Below are 26252 nucleotides of genomic sequence, written 5' to 3'. Positions count from 1 at the left end.
AGGATGAAATAATGTGAAACCGGAAAGCATTTCAGCTATGTATCATTTAGTGTCCATACACATATTGTTTTGGTTGACATGGCAATTTATGATCAATATAATGTGTCTACATGTTTCGAAAGAATATATATACAAATTCAAGCAGAAAAAAATACAATATACGAAGCCAACTATTGGAAGTCCGGAACGAATGTGAACCATTTCCTTAATCTCATCAAGTGTCTTAATCATTCATATTGGAAAAATGTGAAACTACTTCACAATGAAATACAGTGCAACTCGTAAGTCAAAAAAGTTGGAAACTAAATACATTCTTGCATTTTATCTAAGCTAAGATGGCCTATTGGAAGCTCTAAAAAATATATTGTGCTACAGGATCAAATATCTGAGAAATAATTGATTGATACAAGTATTATATAGTTTATGAAACAAAATACACTCATCTGGTAAGGATCAAACAGTCAGCTTCTGAATTGAGATTTCCTTGAGAGACTGGACCATCCGATGTAACACTTTGAGGCTATGACCAGTCTTATCCTGAAAAAATAATAAAAATTAAAAATTAAGAGACATGAAACGTGGACAGCGAAATGAGTAACACAAAATCAGGAAGTGCAGCATACCTCGCTCAGTGATTCAAGTTGTTCAAGAACAGGAATCAGTTCTCCACAAAGCGAATGCAAGTTCATATCGACGGGGCTGCAATGTGCAAAAACTTTCAGACAATGGTGATAATCACATGTATATGAACTATGGAGAAAAGATACATTGCTGCAAACACAGCTTATTTGTAGCAGTAGGATAACCAATATGCAGAACATTTATACCTTTCTTGGAAGTGGGCAAGGATAATGTTCATCAAATTTTGAGCAAGCAGAAGCAACAGCATGATAAATCGACTTCCATGTCCAATAATACGGCACATGCCCACCATTGCAATAAATCTCCTGTGTATTGAGCAAGGAAATATGGGCTTATATTAATCAGTGATTTGTGTGTGCATATGAGTCGATTAGGAAAAGCAAGGCTCAACTCATGACTTTGGCTGGCCAATCGTGCAAGAAAAGTTCACGTGTAAGTGCAAGCTAGGATACAGCACAACAATAAATTCAGAATAAAAGAATGGTCCTTAGAGGCATCTTGAGATACTGCGCTCTACGTATTTTAGTACAAGCAAAATAAAGTATCATAATGCCAACTCCAAGAGCAAAGCATAATCAACCAGGTTAACAGCTCAAAACTTTTAACTCATTTATTTTCACATATAAATTAAGAGCGAAATTAATGCACATAACAAACATTGGACATGGTCGGTAAATTGGGAAAGGGAGAAACCTCTTTTGTATGTTTTCATGTGAAGCATAATCTTGAGATACATAAAAATTGATAATCTCATCAACTTCTTGCCTTGACAGCTCATTGATGTCTTTAATCTGGAATACATAAATGAAAAAATATTTTTAGACTAAATTATATATCCAAAAATTTAAAACCATCATAACATTAGAAAGATCACATTATGGACCTTGTTGAGTAGTAAATATTTTTCCTCTGCAGCTCTATCAAGTGCAGTTGTCATGGAACCAAGGAAAATTATGAGCAAGTAAAGGGTTGGTTGTTGTGATGCAGGACGATAGTCAGTTGGGCCATCAGAAACCTATCAAAAACCCAGAAAGCATTGATCCTTGCTTTTTGTATGGAAAAACCCATCCAAATAAAAGTCTAACACAATTAGACTGAAATATTTTACCTGTAGCCGTAGGAACTTCTTCGTAACAAGAAAATACAGATAAGAACTCAAACTAAAGCACAACCGGGATATGCCCACATCTGACTTCTGCTGAATCTTTTAATGCAGGTAACAAGAACAAATTAGTACTTCATCATACTCTGAGAAACTTGTTTTTTTATTACTTCATTAGGTTTAATGTGTAAGGGTGCAACTTCTAGGCTACCTCTGATCGAACAGATTGTGCTGATGTGAATATGTCTGGATCACGGGAGAAAAGCGTGCCGATCATCCCAAATAGCCTTTGAACAAATCCAAAATCATCGCTCTCTTCATATGGCCAGACCTTTGAAAAATGAATCAAATTTACAACCAAAAAATATATATCAAAAGATGATTGATTACACATCAGCAACATGTGCCCCAAAAAAGCAAATGTAATGTGCATGATCATACAAGCATCTCATAAATGTCATCGCATAAATAAATTATAGAGATGTTGTATTTGTTAATAATAGTTTGGTAATAATCATTTAGCCCTAAAATTTCTGCTACTCATGGAAATTTACACATGTTTACTGGAAGTGGCTTCCAGAGTTAATAGGAAAAAAAAAAAAGTAATAATAATAAGAGGCAGTAGCAAATACAAACCATAGCATATTGTTTAATTGTAGTTTTAATATAATACCAAAGCACATCATGGAGCTTAGAAATATTACTATAATCTTTAATTAATAATCATCTCAGATAGGAGCTTTCCAGACAGATTTCACAGAAGCAAGAACATTTGTGAAGCAAGAATAGCATAAGTATCTTGGCCAACACAACATATCAAAACATAAGTCACAGACATAAAATAAAATAAAAATTATTCTCGCACACAAGAAGTCAGCCATGTTTAATGCAACAAAACATCATATGTGGAGGTGCGCAAAAAGAAATGAAGAAATAAAAACAGGAACAAGGGGTAACAGATGACGAAAGAAACAATGTAGTGTGTGAATAGTAGCAAAGAGAAACCTAAATGGAAAAAGCCAAATCCTAGAAATGGTGTCAGCCCAAAAGGCCTGAAACACCACAATGTAAGTATATTCAAGACTAGCAACAGCATAAGTGACCAAAAGGCAAAGAAACAAACATGAATTGTTTCCACCGCTGGCCAGCTTTGATCATGTTCAAAAGGCTTCAGTAAATTTAGATAGGGTATTACCTTGCTTAGTATACCCACAGCAAGATTGAGTAGTTCCATTGTCAGTTCATCAGCATTGAAAAGATTTTCCTGGAGAATTTGATCAAACAGCAGCTGATGACCCTTGATGAACTCTATTATTTCACGGACAACTTTATTCTTCACCTACAAGACACCCAGGGCATCAAAGAGTGAACTATGATAAATTCATTACACAAGAAGGCAAAAGAATAAGGAAAGATATGCATTTCATAATTTAAAGTTACAAAAACATACAGAGAAAAATAAAATAGCATTTCATTAATGCAACACTGAATGTTAAAAGCCTCAGAGCATTATTAGCCCCCCCAAAATTATTCAGAAGAGCAAAATGACCACAATCTCAAGTGACTAAACTATTATGTATCAATGAAAACTGTCCCATTATAAATGCATAGATAAACAAATAAATAAAAATGGGCTTTGATGTCAGTCACAATTTTGAAGAAATTTCAGTAAATTACGAGGCTGTGAAAATGATGCATATGCTCATTCATCGTGAATGAAATAAATATATACATAAATAAAATGAAGACCAATTAACACGAGATATAATGCAAAAGTGCTTCTGCATTCATAATCATCTATCATAATGTCATTGCATCATGATCAACACCTAAGTCTGTATGCCTAGATGTCTTTTCCTCTTTCAATGGTTCCTTTCCAATTCTTGTTAGTTTTTAAATACAAACTGAAGATAAAATAATGTTAAACATATTTCTCACTTTCTCACCTATCATCACTATTTTCTTCTAATACATTAATTACTTTTTATATATAATCCGTTGTATCCATATACCTATCTCAACATCCCATATTTGCTATCTCTTTCTTTCTTTCTTTTGTTTTTCTTTTCCAATATTTGCTAATACTAATGACTATGTACAGAAACAGAACATTGGAAATCTGAAATTTTTCACAGGCTGCTTCATATGACTGAACAATTTCCATGAGATGGAGAATTTTTAAATTCCTAGGTTTGTTTATATGTGATTTTTTTGTGTACTTTGGTTTTTGATGTTTTTTACGTGAAATAGTTATTGATGAGATGTTTTGAATGAAAAATTAGTTGTGGTTGTGATGTTTTTGGAAGAAAAATAATAGATTGACTGAAAAAAAAAAAATTATGACAAATAATTAAACACGCCCTTAATGTCTGAAGTTTCAAGCTACAGTTATTATTTCAATACACATCATCAGCTTGATTACTTTAGAAAGTTTCTCTGAGGCAGGAAGCTTTTGGAAATGATAGAAGTGCAAATACAATTCATTAAAATAAAGCCAGGTTAGAGCTCCAATAAATATCATAAAGACATTAAAATCAGAATAGAATAATTAATAGCACATGTCCTTTTTTTCCAGGAAAGAGGTTGAATGAATCGTCTAACCTCAAAGAACTCAGAAGTATCAACAAGAGAAGTTAATGAGTAAACAAATCTCAGTATTGGAGCAACAACCATCCGCTGTTTATCAACATCCAAATAATTCTTCCCAATCCTAGAATCAAAAAGACGTAGGCTCCCCTGATAAAAACAGTGATTCAAATTACTTAGAGAATACAAGGACAAAGGCAAAAACATTTAGCAGAACTAGAAGGACACGAAGAAAATCGGCACCTTCATAGGAAGATGAAAAGCTTTGCATGAAGCAATATGTTGGAGAGAACCCATTGAAAAAAGAACCTGTGCCCCAGACTTCCCATATTTATGGCTAATCCTCAGGAGCAAAGAAAGCTCTGCTTCAAGAGTGCAAAGACGCTGCATAGAATCGAGAGAAAATACACCCTCCTGCACAAAATAAATATAGCTCAACACACACCCTCCTACACATAATGATGGTAGCCCTCGCTCATGTCACTACTCTCACAATAAAGATGACCATAGTGAATGATGAGAAAAATGGTCGCTTTTTTTATTAAATATAATTATGCCCTTGTTTGGTCTCAAGTTCCAAGGCGGTCATTTTGAAAATATTATTCAAAGTTGACTTTCCGAGTATTAGAACTTGGACCTTGAGAGTTGAGACCCAAACTTACTAGCTTGAGTGTGGATATTAAAAAATTATCCACCTCTCAATGTACTCATACCATTTTAATCAACAGCAGCATCCTATTTACGCACTCCAGTTTTCCAAATGTACAAAGCATACAGATCCTAGAAAACTCTCGCCGACAGCATACACAAGAAACTATATGATAAATCCGTGATACAAATCGTATCTGCGCATTCTAAATTCTACTTGAAATCAAAGTTTAAGGTACATGTACAAATAGTGGCAGTGCAAGAAATTACAGATAACTAATAGCACAAGTCTGGCATACACAAAATCCATGAGGTATATCAAATTTCAATGATTTCATGCACATAATTGAAATAGTAACGTTTAGGCCAATCAGCTTAATATGTTCATGGAACAAATAAAAGCTAAATGCGCATGACATATCAGCAACAACAAAAACAACAAAAAAAAGCGTACAGAACTTTGTCACACATCTTATCCCTCATCAAACAAGATAAAAAATTCATTAGTAGCACATGTATGAATAGAGTTATTCAAGTTATTTATTTATTTGGAGAGTTACACTTCAGTTGATGGATGAAGAATTACATAGAGGCATATAGCCAAGAAAACACATAAAACCTTGGGAAAATTGATTGAAGAAATTATTTAAAATACATTTTGCAAGAAGATTACTTACAAATAGTGAAAATTGTACATGGTTTGAGTTCTGTACCTGATATGAGAAATTACTGATGTTCATCAAGCAAGTCCTCAGAAAACCTCTACTCTGCAGTTGACTCAAGAAAAATTTCTCATGATCTACACAAATCAATGCATCCAGGACATGCAATGACATTGTTTTTACAGATTCACTGCCCTGAGTGGCATCTCTTATGACCTAAATTAACAAAATACAAGAATCAGCAGGCAGTGAAAGTATTTAACAAGTAGAATGAAGAGATGTTTTCAGATGTGGTTTCAAACTTCGAAACACAGTTATGTAGCATAGCACTAACCAGGTTAAGAATATGCTGATCTTCCTTTCTTAGAATTGCAAAGTTTGCATGTGCAAGTTCAGCCTGATCTTTGTTAAGCTGTAGAAAGAAGAATCCCTGGTAACGCAAATAGAGTAAGCAAAACAAAATGAGAACCTAGCATAAGAAATGCTGAAACCTTTTCCAGATCTAAATCTCCATATTCCTGCCCATCAATTGACAAGAACTGCAGAATTGTTGTTGGAATGTCTGAATCAAGCATGTGTCGACAGTACTGGAAATAGCTAAGAAGCAAAGCATACTGGCTGGATTCCACAAAACAAAAGAAAGGTGAAAATTTCTTTCAAACTTTGGAAAATAAAACTGTGTAATAGATATATTCTAAGGTCTATACCGCCTTCTCAAAGCTTCTGATGATTCCTGTCTTAGAATTGCCATGATTAACTTGAACAGAAGAGATTGACAAGCCCCACTGGATAATTGTTGTGTAGTGATTATATCAAAACAAGTAACTGTATTTGAAGTAAGGCCACTTGGGAAGACAAATCTTTCATCACGTAGTTTAGCTATGCATGTGAGACCAACCTTGAAAAACACATAAAGTCAGCTCACAGAATAACTAAGCAAGCGCGATGCACACCGATTGTAGCAGTGTATTAACCTGGGTCAAAATCTGTGCCATCTTCAGGGAACAACCAGGAGAACCAGAAGCATTCAAGGACGCATCTAGCAATCTGTTCAGTTCACTCGGGAATAAGTAAAACAAGAGATTATAAGATAAATCAGAGTAAAAGGTAGACTTACTCGAATAATATATCTGACCGGTTCTCGTGAGATGAAACCCTCTGGGATGCATAAACCTAAGGACCAAAGAATAACATGACCAAAGAGCAGAAAAGGTTATAGTCAATAATGGCATGGAAAGCCAACAATGTCTAAAAAGGCGATTAAAGAATACATTTATGTATACTATGTAGCTGGTATATCAGAATCCTTAATTTTACAAACTCAGATTTAAGAAATTAATCGGTCTGATATCAGATATATAAACAAATACCTAGGGATAAATAACAAAGTTAAGTGTAAAAAAATCCACCCCCAAACTACTACTCCAAAGTCCACACACAATACTGAGTCAAGGTCTCCTGCTTGATAAAAAAAGTTATAAAGGAATATTTGCAAAATATTGACAGAACCTCAACAATCTGTGACCAGCTTGCCAACATATGAAGCTGTGCAGCTTGTTCCTCAAGGTTCTTGTTGTATTGCCATCCCCATCGTAATAGTTGTTGGATTGCTTCTCTTACTTCATTCAACTCTGCTTCAGTTCCAAAAGAGTTTGGCTGGGAGTTATATAAATGGCATTTCTGTGGAATATTGAACCCAAACAATGCAATTGAGTACTACTTTAGTATATTACAAGACCAAAAGATAATAAAACAGAGAGTCCATAAACAGGGTCGGAGCAAAAAGACACACCTGCCAGAGTCTATCTCTAAAAGAAGCTAGGTCAATAAGCCGATCCCCACGCTCGGAATGATAATAGACAGTCCTTCCCAAGGTTGTTGGGTTTGTTAGTATATCCTCAGCCTACACAGAGAAAAGCACCTTATGAGAGCAAATCCTAAGGAAGACATGCAAACATATGCATCTATCTTACCAGAGCTGAATACTTCAAACTCGAAACAAACTGAGAAGACTTCAATGTGATATCAGGAGATACAAACTGGACAACCTCAAGCAATTCCAGCACCTATAGTTTCAAATAAATGGTCAAGAATATTATAAATTGCATAAAAAATGACATGTTGCTCAAGAATAATACAAAATGCATAAACATTGAGCTTTCTGAAGGGGGCTTACCAAGAAAGTTAAGCATCGAAGGGTTCGTTTACTTGAGGTTTTTTTTTGTTTTGTTTTTGGTTTTGATGTTTTTAAGGTTAACTAGTGTGATTTCATTTAAAAAATGACTGTCTGTGCTATACATCTGTAGTTTGGATATCCAATAACTATGCACAATATCAAACCATAATGAAAGTTCTACTTTCCTTCATAATTTAAGAGCTCGAAGCGGTTGTAATAAAAATGTATCAAGAGCAAATGATGAGTTTTCTGTCTGGCTCCAATAAGTCTAGTTCAGTTTTCCCTTCCTTGAGTTTTTTTTTTTTTTAAGGTAAAGTTTCTGACCAATTAATAATAAACTACTCACACAAAAAAAGAACTAAAATGCACCAATATGTTAGTATGAAATGGCTTTCAGACAACACACTTAGGGTCCCCAAAAAACCTGTAGTACCTTACACTTGTTAGTTGAACCAGTTGCAACAGTACTCAAGTCTTTTTGAGGGGCGATATAAGATGCATCAGGATCAATGCCATTTAGCCTCTGGCCAAACAACTCAGTGACAATGCTCTGGCACGCTTCACGATGATTTGATTCTTTCATGTTTGCTGAATGTAGTTCAACAGCTAAAAGCTTCAACAGCCATGCTCTCTACAAAAAGGAATGATGCACAGCAATTTATGCCATCATATTGTCAAAGCAATATATCAACAAATAAAATATGAAAATATGCTCCACCATGAGGACAAGAACACAGTAAAATAAACAAACAATTCGAAATCAAACTCTTGATTTTTGCAATGCAAAAGTATTAATCAAAAAAGTAAATTTCTCATTCGCCTATTTTTTTTTTTTGGAGGGGGGGGGGGGGTGGGGGGGTGGTGGAAGATGGACAAAAGCTATAGCAAAATTGACATATCAGCATTTCCCCTAGCACAATGCTAAGCAGAATTTCTCATTCATATCAAGCAAATAACAGAAACCTGATGCAGTGAGCTGATCCGAAGTGCCTGATTGCTGTTTCGCTTTGGAAGGGGGGTAACACCAATTGAATCCAAGTGCTGAATCATTGGACATTTTCAGAAAAATAATACAGTTATCAAAACCATGACCATTGATAAGAAACAAAACTTTCAACAATGCAAGGTACACAAATAAGACCTTGACAAAAAAATGGTATTTTTTTGTAGACAACAAATCCATAGTAGGAGCAGAGGTCAGTGGATCCACGCATAACTCATAAAGAAGCTGCAAAACAAGTTCATTTACAAATATATGATATGGCATCAAGAAAGCCTGCATCAGTATAAGTGCTAAGGAACTGAGTTATATGGCTTAGAGCCCTCAAACCTGAAAGCCAAATTCATGAAGCAGTCCATTGACATCAGGCTTTGAAAGCTTATCCAACATTTCAAGAATGACCTTCAAACAACTACAATCAACAAAGAAAGTTTCATGTCCTATGTTTTATAAGTGCATTTAGAAGAAAAAAAAAAGTCGCAGAAACCTTCAAGATAATTTACGTAGAAAGAGTTAGATAAAAGGGCAACCTGTAATGAAATTTAGGTTGAAGCAATGTCCTCTCAACAGGGCCATCAATGTCAAATTTAAGCAAAAGATGGGTGATATTGGGGGCTGGTCTACTGATATTGTCAATAAGTAGCTGCATTTGAAATACTCCAATTTTTTATAAATGTCCACAAATCAAAGGTACAGAAAAATAAAACACAAATATTAACTGGCATAAGTACTTAGCAAACTGTTACAACTCGGAAATAATGCCAAGAAAATTGTGTATCCTGAGGCAAAACTGTAACACTAGGAAACAAAATACCAGAGAACTGTCAACGCAATGATAACTATGTTCTTATTATTCCAATTTCACAAATACACCATTTCATATAAAATTGTTATAAATTGAATACTGATTTCAATTTCCAACCCAAAAACTCATTAACAAAATCACATTTTAGGTTTCTATGGTTCGAAAAAAAGAAAAGAAAAGAAACTCTGTGTGAAGAATGATCCCGTATAAAAATTGTTATTCATCAATAATTTAAGATCATTTCGTGAAATCGACCCATCACAAACATAGCAAGCCAAATCCAACAACCTGGAAAAATAGCACATCAAACTTTGAGTTTCACAACAGCACATTACCCTTAACAAGCTTTACAAACACATTCGGTACTAGAAAAACCATAACCAAAAATATAGACCCAGCAATGCTATCCATATCCATGGTCCAACCCTGATCTAACATTTTCCATAACAAGTAGTCCAATTGACTTGAAAAGATAATGATAATTCTACTGATGGTCCAGTGAGCATTTTGTGCTATGTGTGCCCTAATTTATGCCCCTTGAATTTCTTAAAGAGCATAAGACATTTCATTCTCAATTCCATATGCTACTTAAACTTCACATTAAACAGCTATACTAAAAAAATATGAGATTAAGTCTTACTTGCATAATTAGTACACCAGGATCAACACTGCTGTCCTCAATACTGTGAGACTCTTCAGATCGCAACTCTAAGCAGGCAGCATAGTCCTCGATCATTGTATTTGCAGAAGTGGATTTCATCAGCAACTGTGAAAGCCCAACCATGCGAGAACTGCACAAAATAAGTATGAAAACTTATTAGTCAATCAAATAAAGATTATCATCACATGACCAGAAATGAAGTTTGAGAGTGGAAAATTTGCCTTAAGGAGCTCAAGATTTTGATGGAGCATAATTGAATTTGTGGCTGAAAGTCATATCTGACGTATTCTATCAAAGTCACAATTTGATTATGATCCTGAGAGAGTATAAGATCCAAAGGCTGCAATAAAGAGAAAATAAGTGATATAGCCAGATGAGTTACTGGTTTTGAGATGTATCAGTAAGCAGTAAGTAGAAAGCAAATTTTGTATATATGCTTCATTTCTAACACATTGAAATGAAAAGACCAATGGACACATACTGCCTCAGAGAAGAAACCCAAGCAAATATGTACAAACAGACCTTATGAAAGAAGCATTGATAGAGAGAATATGAGGGAATATATCAAAAACTAAATGGGAAGTAACAAATATCCATGAATCAGAATTGATGTATGAGGTCAAAACAAGTCTTGTAAAGATTCTACAAGGAATACATGATGCGTACCTGATACAGAGGCCTCCAAAAATCAGAAAGAATCAGGTCTTTTTCCATCACAAGAATAATAATTTCCAAAGAAAGTAAAATGGCCTTCTCAAGCAGTTGCCCATAAATTTGATTTGTTCGCTCAGTAATTAGAAAATTGACTCCTGGTAAAACAATACTCATTATGTTTCGGAATAGGGTCTTCCCGCTCATAAAATCCTGCACCACAACCAACACCCATCGCATGATATATAAATCAACAATAATATGTGTATATATATATTAAAAAAGCTGATAGCTAACATAATTGGAAAGAACAGGCAAAGTGCTTCTATCATATGGGGAAGCACAGAAGAAAACCAAGCAGCAAAATCGTTTCCAATAGGAAATATATGATATAAGCATATATACAATTTCATGGAATGCAAGGAAAAAGAAAAAGGAACCTACAGTAATCCCTTCTTTCTTAAAGTTAGAGCCAAAAAACATACTTCTAAGAAAAGCAAGAGCCAGTTAAGATTTAACACAAACACATGAGAACAATTGCATGAAGAATTTAAGGGTATGCTTAATTGGTGATTTTTTTCGGGTTTTGGTTTTGGTTTTGGTTTGAAGAGTGGTTTGGATGTAATGGTTTGTGAGAGGAAATAATGTATATTTATAGGGAATCCTGAGAGTTGCATAGTAAAGAAAATGAATAAACAAAACAATCAAAAAGTAAACAAAGATTAACAAGCAGGGTGAAACACAAGCATTAAAAATAAAAAACAAATAAAAGAAAGAAAGAAACTCTACAAACAATAAGGTGAGATACAATACCTTGATAATTTCAATGACAGGAATCTGCATGTTAATCTGAGATAACTGCCCCACTGTCGCATAGGATTGATCAATAACAGCATCACCATCATCTTCACCAACATCATACATGCTCAACATCCTATTCATGAACAACAATGAATGCACATTAATTTTTAATGATTAAAAAGGGAATTTAGAATTTCCTTCAGCATTTAAAGAAGAAATACTGAAAATAAATACGTAAAAAAGGATCTTTATGAGAAATAAAGAAAGACAGGTTGATTCCAGAAGTAGTAACAGTACTTACATCTGGAAATGCTTAAGGCATGCTACAACTAGCTCCCATTTCTCACAAGGATCTGCATAGGCTCTCTGGGGAAATGGACCAAATACATGATCGTATATAAATCTGAAAATGCCAATGAATCTGGCCAATAATTGAATTCAGTCAGACAAAAGTAGGGACAACATAAGATAGCTTGACATCCATAAGATAACTATTTTTTACAGTAAACAAAGTAGCAGAAAATTTTTTCCTAGTCATAACCTGTGCCCTCTATCACTGACATCCTTCTCCTCAGCAATTAGTGTGTTTAGAAGATTAATAAAGGATATAGTCGATGGGTATTGCTCTCTTCGTGCTTCAATTTCATTTAACTCAAATTTCATATCATAAACCTGCAGTAAATCATAGCAGATGAGATTCTTTGGGACATATCCAAAAAGTAACTGAAGAGAACAGCAATAAGTTGCCCATTTTATTGCCAATAATTTATTTTCCACATCTTCAAGATAATAGGAAAGAGAACTTAGTAAGAGGAATCCATCCATAAAACCACAAAATAGAATTTAATATAACCTATTTTTCACAATATGTGGAAGAAGTTAAGCAGTGATGTTCTGAAAATGTCATTGAAGCACCAGAAATGCAAAAACACAGAGAGAGTCACTATATACTTAGATCATATTGCCTTCATGATGTAGACCTATAAATTTTGGAGGTATGCTAGTTGGATTTAGAGTTCCAGCAGCACAGTTATTTTCATGCAGTTGTCTTCTTAAGGAAGGTGTTTAATCAGATATATTGACATTAGCATGTCAAATATGCACCAACTCATGCAGCAAGCTGCTAAGAGATTATTGAAAGAATTTCTCTATTAAAACAAGAGAAACATTGGTGTCAAGGTATATGACCTCGCATACTAAGCTAAGTACAACATCCACAGTAATGAAAATTTGGAAACACCACCAAAATCTTTTTTACAAAAATAAGTTAATAAATGTATCCCAGTCAATATATGTGTCTCTGCATGTTTCCTTTTTTCTAGAAGAACATGGTATGAACTATATACCAAATTAGGTACTTTCAATTTAAAAATACTTGAGGTGTGTTTGTTTGGAGGTTTGGATTTTGAGTTGGGATTTGAATAGTAAAAATTTTGAATTTGAATAGTTGTATGATGTGATATAAATAGGTGTTGATGTGATGTTTTAAATGTAAAATTGATTTTTAGTATAATATAAAAAATGAAAAATAGGTGTTTGATTTGATATTTTTTTTTTGGGAGGGAGGGGGGAAATTGGATGAATAGTGAAAAAAAAATTCAATCCCTCAAACTAAGCCATATATATACATATATGTGGACATTAAAACAGAAACACAGGACAATTGACCAGCAAATAAATCCTCCTTTATTTCATAAATTTTTAAACAGAATAGATTGCACAACTGATTACAGGCAGTCACACAAGTTTGTGAGTGAAGTTAAATCATATCATAATCCTTGCTCCCAGAGTTGGGAAAGAGCTAGATTCTCCAAGGGATGGAAGAAGTTACTAAAAGAAGATTCGATAAGAGAAAAAGTTTATGAACTCAAACTCAACAAGACCAACCTGTGTATCCATTACAGGTTCATTGCTCGCAACATTAGTTCCAACAACTACAGGAAGATCATACTGCTCCAAATACCTCCAAATTGTATCTTTGATAACAGGAGATACTTGGACAAATGTAGCAATGGCAGTGCGCAGTGCACCCTATAACAAAGCCAAGAAAAAAAGGTATCAGATGCAACAAGAAATGGGTGTATATTTCACTAACATGAAAAGAAGATATGTGAAGCTAAAACGCTAATAAAACAACGAAGCATGTGAGATAAACCTTTAGGTAAGGAGGCACATTTTCATAGCTAAGGAGCTTGAACAATGGCTCAATATCAGGAAACCAGTTCTTTCTTTCCACCGGACTCCCATTTTCCACAACCTATTTCATAGAAAATGATACAAAGGAATAACAGGCACACTCTTGAGTTCAATGTAAGCAGGCAAGCAGCATAGTAATATACTCCCACAAAAAACATCATGAACACACAGCAGAACAATGTGTCCATGTGATTATATAATTCATTTTTCAAAAATACCAAACTAAAGGCACACTTAAAATATCAGCAATATTTCTTGAATTGCAAACAGAAACCATGCAAAATGACATCCCATACATGCTCAAAAATACGCTTTAGACAGTCAAATTACCTCTAGGAATGGTGCAACTAAATAAACAAACATGAAACATAAAAGGCCCCACTGCTAACCACAAAATAGTAGTGTATTACCTGCATCCCAACTAACCAAAAAAATAAAAAATAAAATCAATTCATGTAACCATGTGTTTCATTTTAAGTTCCTCACCTGTTTTAGAACATTCAAATACGCAACTAGTGCTTTGGCATCTCCTTCCTGAAACTCAGGTAATACAGCTCCAGGACTCTGAAGAGACTGCCTAAACTTTTCATGGTATATAGATAGACACTCAAATAATGTACTCCATCCAACAGAACGAAATGTTTTCCCCTGAAGCAGCTCAAAAACTTTGGAAGCACCCTCTGGATTACATGCCTACTTGCAGGAAGCACACCAAATAAGTACAAACGTTTAACAAACTTCAAACCTTTTCAAACATTATCAGGTAACAATAGAGACAGGTCCAGTCCACATACCAATGTGCTCAGCATTTTCAAGAATGCCACAAGTGTTTGAAAATTAGTGTGATCCTCACCAGCAAACTTCACAAATGTCCATATAACATCATTATGAACTAAAAGTTCAGGTTCCTTCTGAAATAGAAAGCATGATAGATTCATGAAAATGCATCACAATCCTTAAATGATAATACACAACAAAAAAAACACTGTAATGCATGCATTAACTTGGTACGTGTTTGATTACCAGCACGTCAGCAACATACGATCAAGAAAAATTAGATCAATAATTAGAACTGCATCATTTGAAAGATGCGTGCTTCCGGTAAACTAAATACAATGCACCATTCAAAGTACTTACAGCCATAAAATTCATTGATGTATATATTATGTATTACAAAAATTACAACAAAAGTTCTAAAATTATCACAAGCACTGATGAAGTCGTGTGACAGTTTATCTTCTCCATTTCTATAAACCATGGGAAAGATGCCCACAGTTTCCCTAAATGTTGAACTTTATCAATTGTCCCTATTTTGACATTCTATGGCATTCACTGGACATCCTTGACCCTGCACTTTTCAGATTGCAACACTTGACACAATATAGGAATAGTTAAATTTTATTTTTTTATAATGCTGTAGAAATAAAATAAAATAAATAAATAAATCTTTTTTGTGTGTGAATATATGATAAAGAGAACACCAGCATCACAATAATAGACCATATATAACTTGCATACAAAGTCAAGCAAGATATTTAACAGAGCATAGAAAGCTGACCTTATAGATTTCACTCAAAAACTCCAAAAGGGAGACAAAGGGTTGTTGTTCAGTTTCATTAGTTTCCAGAGGGTTGCCACCGCCTTCAACCATCTGAGTGTGTGTAGCAACACTGCGATAGGGAGTAAGCACTGTCATAGCCTTCTCTTTGGACTCTTTTACCTGACAAGTTGTTTTGAAATGAATGAAGTGATCTCTAATAAAATGTATGTTTGTGCACACACACAAAAAACTCAACAGCAGCACAGAAATATTTTGCTTAAAATAACTAACACTTCAATTTTACAACTCGTTACTTCCACGTACCACCACCTCTTATCTTCATAGAAAGCAACATTTCCAAATTTTAGTTAATTAGTATCTCAACGGTGGATTTAAAAAAACCTCCCGAATCAATTTGGTATATATATCTTCTAAATTAACTCAAAAATAATTGGGACAACCACTGACATAAATCCTAAGTTTCCAAGCATTACAAAAGGCAAAGATTTCCTAAACAGCTCTCCCATAAATTTATCGTAGTATATGCCATTATCAACTGTATCTCTTTGATTTAACAACAAAATTTATATTTCAACCATACTTAGTCATGTATTAGAACACTGAACTGAAGATGTGGCTATTTTATCCTAGCTACATATTCAGATGACAGCAATTGCAACAAAAAAAATGGTACTTTTGATGACGGTATCACTTTTTGAAAGTTGACTCATTACAGGAATCAGTCAAGAAAATACAAAAATGGCAAACGTTTTCCTGCGCGCTAAACATGTTATTAAATTTTTATATGGTGTATTTAAGGGAAAATTAGAGTATATATGACTTTTCATAACATTTATGGGCGACCCTAATGCTCATTGCCACATGTCAATTGGAAGATTAAAACATGAATAGTAGAATTGCCACACAATAAATGTACCAAAACTCTCTGACATGGGAATCCTTAGGTAAGCCAAAAACCAGTTGTTACAACAGTCCATCAGATATTTGCAATTGTTGTTTTTAAAGACCCAACATATTTTCCAATATGATATCGAATGTGCCATGAAATTATCACAATACAGAAACTTCCACAAACTTAAGTTAAAACTTGTACAAACTTGTCAGACACAAAGAGCGTCACAGTATTATCCAATTATAACAAGACTTGAGTAACTCCCACTTTCTGACTTTTGAATGGCAAATGCCATGAATCACAGCATATATAAAACACAAATGCTTGAGATAAAAACATGAAAATGCATACACTCTGGGGGGAGGACCTTTCCAACTCAGTATGATTTCCAGGTATATTCTAAATATAACCTAAATAGTCAATAATAAATACTACGTCAATCAAAATGAAAATTTACCAACCTTGTTTCTGGCAAGTGGATGAGAAAGAAAGCATGTTGTTAGCTTATGAAGATAAGCATTATACATGTAGATCATATCTTCATCATCATTCTGCACAGAACCACAACTTAAATGAATGGCTTATGGCAAGCTCTGCTGGATGTAGACAGTCCCCAAATAAAGGCGGGCAGCGATTTCTTCATAATCATTTACCATATAGAAACTATAGCAATAAAATTCAGGAGAAACGGAAAATAGAAATCAACAAATATAGAATAGATACTGCCTTCGCTTTCATAATAAATTAAACTAGCAAAATAAAGCCTAAACGAAATGAATGAAAATCATTAAGGGTCAAGAAAATATTAATAAGGCTCGAGGAACTAAAAACAACGTTAACAAGGATTGATGTTTCAGGAAATATCAAAAATTATACTCTTATGTTCTCTGTGATCCCTCCGTTCTCTTACCTATGAATCTTTCTTCTTAAAACAAATGATAATATCAAATATATAAACTATACATACACATATATTAACATTCTGGAGATTATGTTAGGTCCTACAATAAAGGGGGTCTGAATCCCTAATAATATCCAAGGCCTAAATAATGGGAAATTCAGAGTTAGTTCATGAAGCAGAGATTGAGTTATTCAATGTGAGATTAGTGGAGCTCTATAGTCTCTTCCACTAAGTACTAAGCCATGCAGCTCCTTTTGATATAATCCTTCATCAGCCACTGTAGGTTCCCACCAAAAAACATAACTACCAAAATTTTCATGTGACTAGATTCATATTGGTTAGAAGTTAAATTTAGAGAAATTACAGCAACCAAAATCTATGATATAAGTTGAAAGGGGTGAATGATTATGTTATCAATATGATTAGGCAGCATAAGTTGCACAAATAAAAATACCTCTTCTGCGGGAAAATAACAGGCACTAAACAAGATAGAGATCAGGAGAGAGTTGTTCATCCTAAGACTAGATCTCTCTCCATGTAATTGGGGTTATACTATTATAGTAAGCCGACAAGGCTGATATCCTGATAGGTGTCAAATTATTTTTTTTCCTTCTTTGGAAAACTAAACGAGTAGAGGAGGATGCAAAATGAAAAATAATAAAAATATAATACACAAGTGGGGCTAATACACAAGGCATCACCAACCAACATTAACTTATTTTGACTATATATGAACTAGCAAAAAATAATTGTGTCATCAGAGATTAAAGACAAGTTATCTTGATGAGTGCTACCCAATGCTGCCCTATGGTGTTTCACAAGTCCTCAATTTGAAGCTTCAATTAAAATTGAATTAACTCAATAGGATATGCAGACACTTGGATAGTGGGTCATCTTGTTTTAACCCCCTTGATGACTTGAAAAAACATGCTCACTCAGTTACCAATGCTGAAAACATGGGGATCATTTTACACCACCAAATCCATAAGATTCGTTAAAATAATAAGCTTATTACCAACCTGATATGCTGCGGTGCGAAGAATCTTATCAAGCCAAAACTGGAAGACATTATTGGCAAAAATGACTTCAAGGCACGAATAAATGTTTTTCACATCAGTACTTAGAGGACTAGCTATTAGTTCGTTTGGATCATTTCCATCTTGTACCAAAAGAAAATGAACAGCCCACGCAAACCGAACACAATCAACAAACCCTTCAACTGTGGGATTATTTCCAGTAACCATCACCTGGAAGAAGAATTAGATGAAGCCAGTTCATGGTGGCATAAATAATGATTAAATAGTAGAAAAGGTAATGTCGTCTTACAATATCATGAAATTCACTTCTAAAGGAAGCATCGTGTGACAAGACAGGCACTTTGTCTGATAGTGTGCTCAAAGCATCTGATATGAAAGAGATGACGAGAGAGAAAAGAAGGCTATATGTAATCTGCACAAAAAAAGGACAACTTTATGGGACCAAAAATCTATTAGAAAACGAGATAAGATAACAAAGCCTAACAAGCTTCTCACTAAATCTGAGCTGAAGAAGTTAAAATGGTCACACTCCCACAAATCATGTTCAATGATATTCCATTTAATAACAGAGGCTGCCTCAATTCATCTTTCCATAAGATTATGCTACTTTTGAAAATCAAAAACATAACAAATACGTCTAATTAAAAAAAAAAAAAAAAAAAAAAAAAAAAAGAAGAAGAAGAAGCTACTTCCAGCTATGAAAATATCAAGCTTCAAAGGAATATGAAATTTACAGTTCTTTTACTAGGGTATGTTTTTTTGTCTTTCTTGTGTTTTGGTTTATGTTGTTTTTAGGTGAAACAGTTGTTAAATGTGATGTTTTGTATGAAAAATGTGTGCTTTTACAGGAAACATGAGATTGCAGAGCCAAAAAAAATGCAAAGAAAACAGAGCCTTATACTTTAAAACAATGACTGCACAGAAGATCACATTCCAAAGCTTATCCATGACAGAAATAATCCATCATATTGAGAATAATATGGTATCATGAATCTCTGGACAAATGCCCGTAACTAAACTTGCATAGGGCATACCATTTATGCCTGTTATGATGTTATCTTTTGAAGGCTTATCGCGGAAGATTGTGAAATCAGTAAAAGAAATAATTTAAAGAAAAAGAAAAATGAAATAATTGATGAAGAGAAGATTATTGATGTATGTTGTTACATCAAGGGACAAAACAAAGTTCTGTAAAGCACTAAATGTGCATAGTTTGTAGATTAGCTTCCAAAAGAAATGACATGCAAGATGTGCTACTCAGTTGTGAAAGGTTTTGTTCACAACATGGCATCCCAACATACAGAAGAGGGAACAAGAAAAGCAAACCTGATGGTTCAAGGAATCATTGCTCCCACTGTATCCACCTGCACTTTCTTTTAGGGCAAAAAATATGTCTTTAACATCTTTAGAGCCTGTAGGGTGAATGTAGTCAGCCCTATAGTTCTTCATTTCAAAAGAGATACTAATTCAAAAAAAAAAAAAAAAAACTAACAGGAAAGTAAATAAAATACAGTTAAACGCACTGGAGATAAAGCATTAAGGAATCAAGTTTGTACAAGCACTCATCCTAAAAGGTGATGAGAAATAACTTAGTTATAGGTATCATTGCATCTCAATCCAATGCGGACGAACAGCGCTTATGTGAACTAAACCATCACAATACAAGAGCAACAAATAAAATAACTAAATAAGTTCAGGAAATATTTAGAAAAATAAAAATAAAAATAACTTACTGGCACGCTCAATTAAGATCGAGAGAACAAGGCAATGGCCAAGTATTAGCCTTTCCCTAGAAACCACAGCTTTCCTCTCAACAAGAGCACCCCTAGAGTCAAGAATGTAATTCTCAGAGTTCAGCCCGCCTAAGCCTGTTGGTTCCTCTCTACCAAGTTCCTACTTTGGAAGAAAATGATGAGCATAACAGACATAGTGATGTGGCTGACTAAGAAGGGAATGAGGAACATAAAAACAGCAATAAATTTGGATTTACAGAAAGAGTACAATTAGGAAAAGGCAGGCAAATAAGATGAAATAATACATCTTCAGTTTTATATTGAACCTGAAACACTTATGTGACTAACAATAAAAAGAAAGGTAAACACAACAAAATGATATGCAAAGATTCATTCTCCCCTATGAATTGATTTTTGGTCTTGTAAAAACCTTCCAAGACAACCTCTCAACCATGGTCGTGTAGCATACATAACAAACAAAAATTCAGATGTTTCCTTTGCACAACTTTTACTGTGGAAGAAACATGGTCTTTACTGTGCAAAGGTTGTAAGTCAAGCCCATTGCAAGAACTTCAGACATCACCATCTTTAGATATCACACAATAACAATTAAAGTTTAGGTACAAAAGCTTTTAGTGTGGATCATATGGTGCCATATATCTTTGAATATTAATTGTTATGGAAAATTGCAATACTAAGACACATATATGTCATAGATATGTGTAATAAATTTGCTATTTTAACTACATAATATATATGTATTCACATATGTTTACATATACAATGCTTATGAGCTCATACAAAACAATATCAATCATCAAATTATGAATGTACACACAAATATTTATAAAAGGAATGGATACATGAAGTGTGCACCTAAAAAGGTACATGTCATGATGTCAAGATGCATTTGACTCTAATCACTTGTAAATACATGTGTGAGTTAACATCTGTAAAGAGATCTGTAGTAGCAGGCTAGTAGCCGACTAGCAGTAGTTAGCAAGTAGTGCTAGTGGTGGGGATGGTGGTTATATATCATATCATCATCATAACTCTCTTGAGCCATCTTAACTTCGAAAGGAAGGTTGCAGTAGCGCATGTGCTCATAACACACGCTGACCCTTAATAAAAGGAGCTGAAAACTAATCAGTTTAAGCTACTGCTATCCCATTGTATCTACTTGACAAGTGCACCATGGCAACTGTTTTCAAACATACAATTTCTATTCTTCTAATTCAAGAAATTAAGAAAATATATGGACTAGTTAAATAAATATAATTAGATATTCAATATTTTAATTAGAAGCTGCCTGAATACCCATAATAGGAAATGAATGTATTCCCATGGAACTTACAAAGAAAGTGGATCTAACCTTTATAAGTGAAATCAAACGCTGCCGAAGACCAGATGTAATGAGATCTCCCAAAATGCTCTGAATGTCAGCCACAAGATCGGCTTCAAGACCCTGATCAAGAACAACAGCCTACAGAAAGACAAATCAAAGAGAGATCAAGAATGGCTTGATTGGAAACTTTCTCATTAGACATATTACTTATACAGTACCCTCAACAGCGTGTAAACTGCTGTGAGTAGATCCCTTCTCTCAGTATACCAAAGTCCAGCAGCAAGGCGGAAAATCTCTAATGGCTCCCGACCCAGCAATCCCCACTATAAGAAGAAAAATATAATGTATCAACAGATAGAAGATCCAGTATGTTAAAAGGCAAGTACATTTTGTAATTGAGAATTCTGGGCATATATTAAAATCCTGTTTTGCTGCTCGTGTTCATAAAGCCTGTTTGAAACATTGAGACCCAATAATGGGGATATGAAAAAGCTCCTTATAGATGCTATGAATATAAGTGGTCAGCTAACAGACTAAACAGGAGTCCAAGAACAGTAGATATTATTACCTCTTGATTAGCAGAAACAAGCAAATGCACGCAATCTATTTCATTGAGATGAAGATCTTCGCTCAATTTTAAAGCCTAAAACAAAGATAAGTAAAAAAAACAAAAGAAGTCAACTGTTGGTAAATTTCCGGCAGATGAATCAAAGTAAGTGCATATTGATATGTCTCATGTGATTTGGAAGCATAATATAGAACAACAAACGTATGATTTAATGACCCTGTAACACACTAAAAGTCAGTCTGTAACTTTAATGGTGGGTCATTGCAGGTTAGAATTATTTATCACCAAATTTGGTTCAGTAAGAACATAAAGATAATTTAGCACACTTCAGCAGAAAATATGCTATTAATGGCTCTGAAAACAGACATTCATTATAAAAAGCATCTTCCGACTATAAATTACCCAGAAAGGCAGAAAGAAAGTGAGTCTGGAAATTTACCTTGGCTCAAATTTTCTTTGGCTTTAATTATTTTGTTCAGACCAAGATCATAGTGCCGCCTATAAGGTTCTGCTTCTAGATTTTCAAGTTAATCTCCTAAAGCTTTTGATGGTATAATAATGAAGCAATAGTTGCTACACATCTAATCAACTCCAAAACACTATCACAATAATGAAAACTTCATTGTATTGATTATTGAAAACATATCAGTAACCAATTTTCAATAGAAATCAGCATTTTTCAGTTCAACTTCCCATTTGGCATACATATAAAAATTCTAAATAGTAAATACATGTATTGATTTGTTTAATAAATATATAATTATTTATTTGTAAATTCTTTAATCTCCAACACTGGGCTGGGCCGGGCACGGTCCAACCTTGACATGCCCAGGCCCAGCCCGGTTTGCTGTTCCGGGATGGCATGGCCCGAATATTTTTCGTGCCTAATTTTTAGGCCCAAACAAGATTTTTTTCTTGCAAAATTTGGATCAAATTTTCGGACTGTGCCTATTTTTACGAGCTCTATAGCAAACATAGCATTTATAATTTTACTACAAATTGAATTAGAGCCACCTCAAAGCTTAAGGAGCGAGTGAGCTGTATCATTTTGTACTGATTTTAACTTAATCCTTAAAAATGGTGTGTCAAGTGAATGTGATGTTCTTCCCATATATCCTTCCAGGAATATCTTTCATAAATAGGAGGCGCTGAGAATTTGAGCATGAGACATGCCTGCTTGCACATTTTACTTGACCACCTAACCTACAAAACTACTATAATGACAGGTATGTACATTTTATTTAATTTTCTTCAACAATCATGTTACAGGATAAAGGTTGGGCAACAAAGAAACTGAGGTCACCTTTGCATGTCTGTGTCAAGCAGCAAGGGCATTGCTTTTTATTATCATGTTAATTTTTATTATTTTTTTTAATTTTTTAAATATAAAGGAACAGTTCATGTGCTTGTGGATTTAACTCATTAGAGTTAGGACTTTAGATCAAGGAAAATTAACAAAAGATTTAGTACAGCACCACTACATAGATATTCTATTTAGGTGCCACTGCTACACTATCAAGGCCAGGAAAGAGACCCAGAACTAGTTCCTAAAAGCAACATCAACTCTGCTTTGGAGCTTAATTCAGCTAGTCAAGGAAAACTACAGTGAGGTCAATCTTAATGTAGTACATTCAATGACATTCTCAAAAAATTATACTTACCCATCCGAGTTGCTTCAATATGAATAGACAACTCATACCTTAATTTATTGTGAACTGTAAATCCTAATATCATAATACTTATTTGTTTTACCATCTTTAAAAATGTATTATGTAAAGCTTAAAAGATGGGAAATTAAATCTAGAATGTCATGTTATGTTAAGGGTTCTAAATTTGTTTTATCATTAACACCTACAATTTTGTGGCTTTTCTCCATAAGATTAAAACATCAATTACGTGGTCACTTATTTCAATACTTCATAACAGAAAGGCATGATTCTCAATAATCGGAGGCATGTCAGTGTGTATTATGATTCAGCAGATAATATATAATAATGGAATGCTGAGGGGGGATGCAAACTAACAATGTGAACATCCTGATCATCAAGTGAAATTATCCCAGCATCTGGAAGTCTCACTTCTTTCAACTGGACTTGAGCTCTGTCTGATGCTTTTGGAGGCTGCATATGGTGAGGGATGAGAAAAATAATAATCAATTGAGTAATTTAAATATAAACTTCAACGAAAAAATTTTCAACATGATCGAAACTATTGATAGAGGTATTAATTCTCTCTTTTATCCTAAACCACCAAGAAGGCTGTCGCGTCAAAATGCATTTTTCAAAATCAAACTTCCTTCACTTACAATGGCATGCACTTCAATGATTGCTGGCAACACCAAATGTGATATTGATCTAAAGATAACCACACAATCCAACTTAGAGCACATGGGTGGGTACCCTAAAACACAGTACGTGTAAAACATAAAGAGAGAGCAAAAGATACTCTGTATCCCTCTAACACCCGCCAATTAGTTTATATTCAAAATATCAGAACTCAGCAGACGCACCAAACCCGAATGCACCACAGCATGAATAAACACACTCATTTCAGACGCTTAAAATTGCATCACAACATGTCATCGGGTAACCGGAGCACGTACGATAAGCCCTTTAACCCAGCCCCTAAACAGCCATATAAAATACACATAACAAGTTAGATTTTACCGGGTAGGAGAGAAGAGCCTTGAGGGAGGGAAGCGAGTGACGAATGGCATGAATGAGTTCGATTCTCTGGGCAGCAGTTGGAGCAGTCCTCCCCAACAGAGTCGACTCCACAACAGCTAGGAGCTGCTTCGGAGACACCATTGCCCCGTGGTTAATGGAGAATCGAGAGCTTTGGATGCTCCTCTCCCTCTCCGATGGTGGGAGTGGTGGATTGAAATGTGTCGGAGCGCGGGAATGAAAGCCCTAGTTGAGTTGAATTGAGGTTTTGTAGTGGCTGCTGAGGTTGGGAAAGAGACCGATGGATTCTTTCGCTTTGAAACGTCCTTAAATTACAATATTACCCTTGCCTGAATGCTTTCGCTGGCATTTTATAGGTCTTCCTTATTGGTTTGCTTTGCCCTCGTTTTAGAGTTTTTAATTTTTTTCAAAAAGTTTAATAATTTTATTTAAAAAAATAAATTTAATATTCTTTTCATCTCAGTGTTCAATTTTTTTTATTCACGTAATTTATTATTTTTTAAAATATAATTATATAGTTTAATCATATTTTAAATTTTATTATAATTTTTAAATTTTAATTAAATTATTTAGTTATTTTAATCTTAATTTATAATTATTTTTATTATATAATAATTATTTTTACTAATACATATTTTATTTACTTATTTACTAATTATATTTTACATAACTTATCGTGTCTACAATAACATGCATACTTTTAATGGAACGGAAGAAATATTTATTTTCATATTATATTTCCTTCTTGTGATCTACGAGTCTATTCTCATACAGTCACACTATCATATTATCTCTTACAGAACAATTTCTACAATATTTGATATAATTAGATAGCTCATACTTTTTATATCACCTATGTTAACGGGAATTTGTTTTTGCATGTTTGTTACAAATTCACAGAGAGTTTATTTTCGAAAATCAGTGAGTGATGTATATAGGAAAGCGATCGGATATAGTAAATCATGTGGTTGTAGACCCTGAGTCGTTATCACAATTATTTATACTCTTTTTACTGGTGAGTTTCCAGATCGAACACAATGATTTTAAGTCATGAATTTCACAGTTTTAAATCTTGAAAAAACGACCAAAGCAGAAGGGAAGGATCCGCTTGCGGATCAAAATTTCTAGTCTATTAAAAGCTGTAAATAAAGGGGTAAAAAGTGAATGAGCGGAAGCAAGCGAAGCGAGGGCGGAGTATGAAGTGCCAGCGGTAACCATATGAAGGGGACATGAGCGGAAACGGGATCGAGTGAACGGGATATAAATGAATGACGGTTACCGAGTGAACGGGACATAAGCGAGTGGCACAATGTGTATATATATATATAGATGAGCGACAGAGAGTTGAGGAGAGGTGTTGTATCTGACTTGTGCGTTACTAAATGGATAGATTTCCCTTGATGTAATGAGCGAGCGATGTGAGTGTGTTATCGAAGATATATGTATATTACGGAAACTATTAGAATGAGAGGATATAATTATATAAACTGAACTATAAATAATTCATAACACTTGAATTTTGACCTTAAGGGATTTACAACAAGACTTCAATGACATCAAGAATCATAATATTATTATAAGAAAGAAACCCTACTGTCACT

At 34.3% G+C, this 26252-nt stretch overlaps 1 protein-coding gene across 1 annotated transcript; it reads right to left on the bottom strand.

Moving 5' to 3' along the window:
* Positions 1–111: 111 nt before the first annotated feature.
* On the bottom strand, positions 112–24932 carry LOC127251376 (nuclear pore complex protein NUP205). Its single transcript, XM_051275042.1, has 45 exons — positions 24634–24932; positions 23992–24087; positions 21968–22042; positions 21618–21722; positions 21427–21537; positions 20055–20214; positions 19648–19733; positions 18611–18733; positions 18304–18531; positions 16845–16934; positions 15489–15650; positions 14725–14841; positions 14417–14623; positions 13890–13991; positions 13622–13765; positions 12276–12406; positions 12036–12155; positions 11747–11867; positions 10949–11146; positions 10504–10622; positions 10262–10412; positions 9347–9459; positions 9147–9228; positions 8958–9044; positions 8780–8857; positions 8250–8447; positions 7614–7706; positions 7433–7543; positions 7150–7320; positions 6758–6813; positions 6615–6687; positions 6348–6538; positions 6132–6258; positions 5975–6052; positions 5692–5856; positions 4574–4744; positions 4346–4480; positions 2940–3083; positions 1956–2075; positions 1751–1846; positions 1526–1657; positions 1336–1433; positions 828–947; positions 624–699; positions 112–537 (listed from the first exon to the last, which is right to left on the bottom strand). Exons 1-45 carry the CDS (start codon positions 24772–24774, stop codon positions 454–456), a joined length of 5586 nt encoding a protein of 1861 aa, XP_051130999.1. The 5' UTR covers positions 24775–24932; the 3' UTR covers positions 112–453.
* Positions 24933–26252: the final 1320 nt, after the last annotated feature.

Source organism: Andrographis paniculata, unplaced genomic scaffold (assembly GCF_009805555.1).
Source record: "Andrographis paniculata isolate CXL003 unplaced genomic scaffold, ASM980555v1 Contig45END, whole genome shotgun sequence".
Classification (NCBI taxonomy): domain Eukaryota; kingdom Viridiplantae; phylum Streptophyta; class Magnoliopsida; order Lamiales; family Acanthaceae; genus Andrographis; species Andrographis paniculata.
Note: the sequence above shows the minus strand (reverse complement) of the source record. Positions and strands in the feature narration are given on the sequence as shown.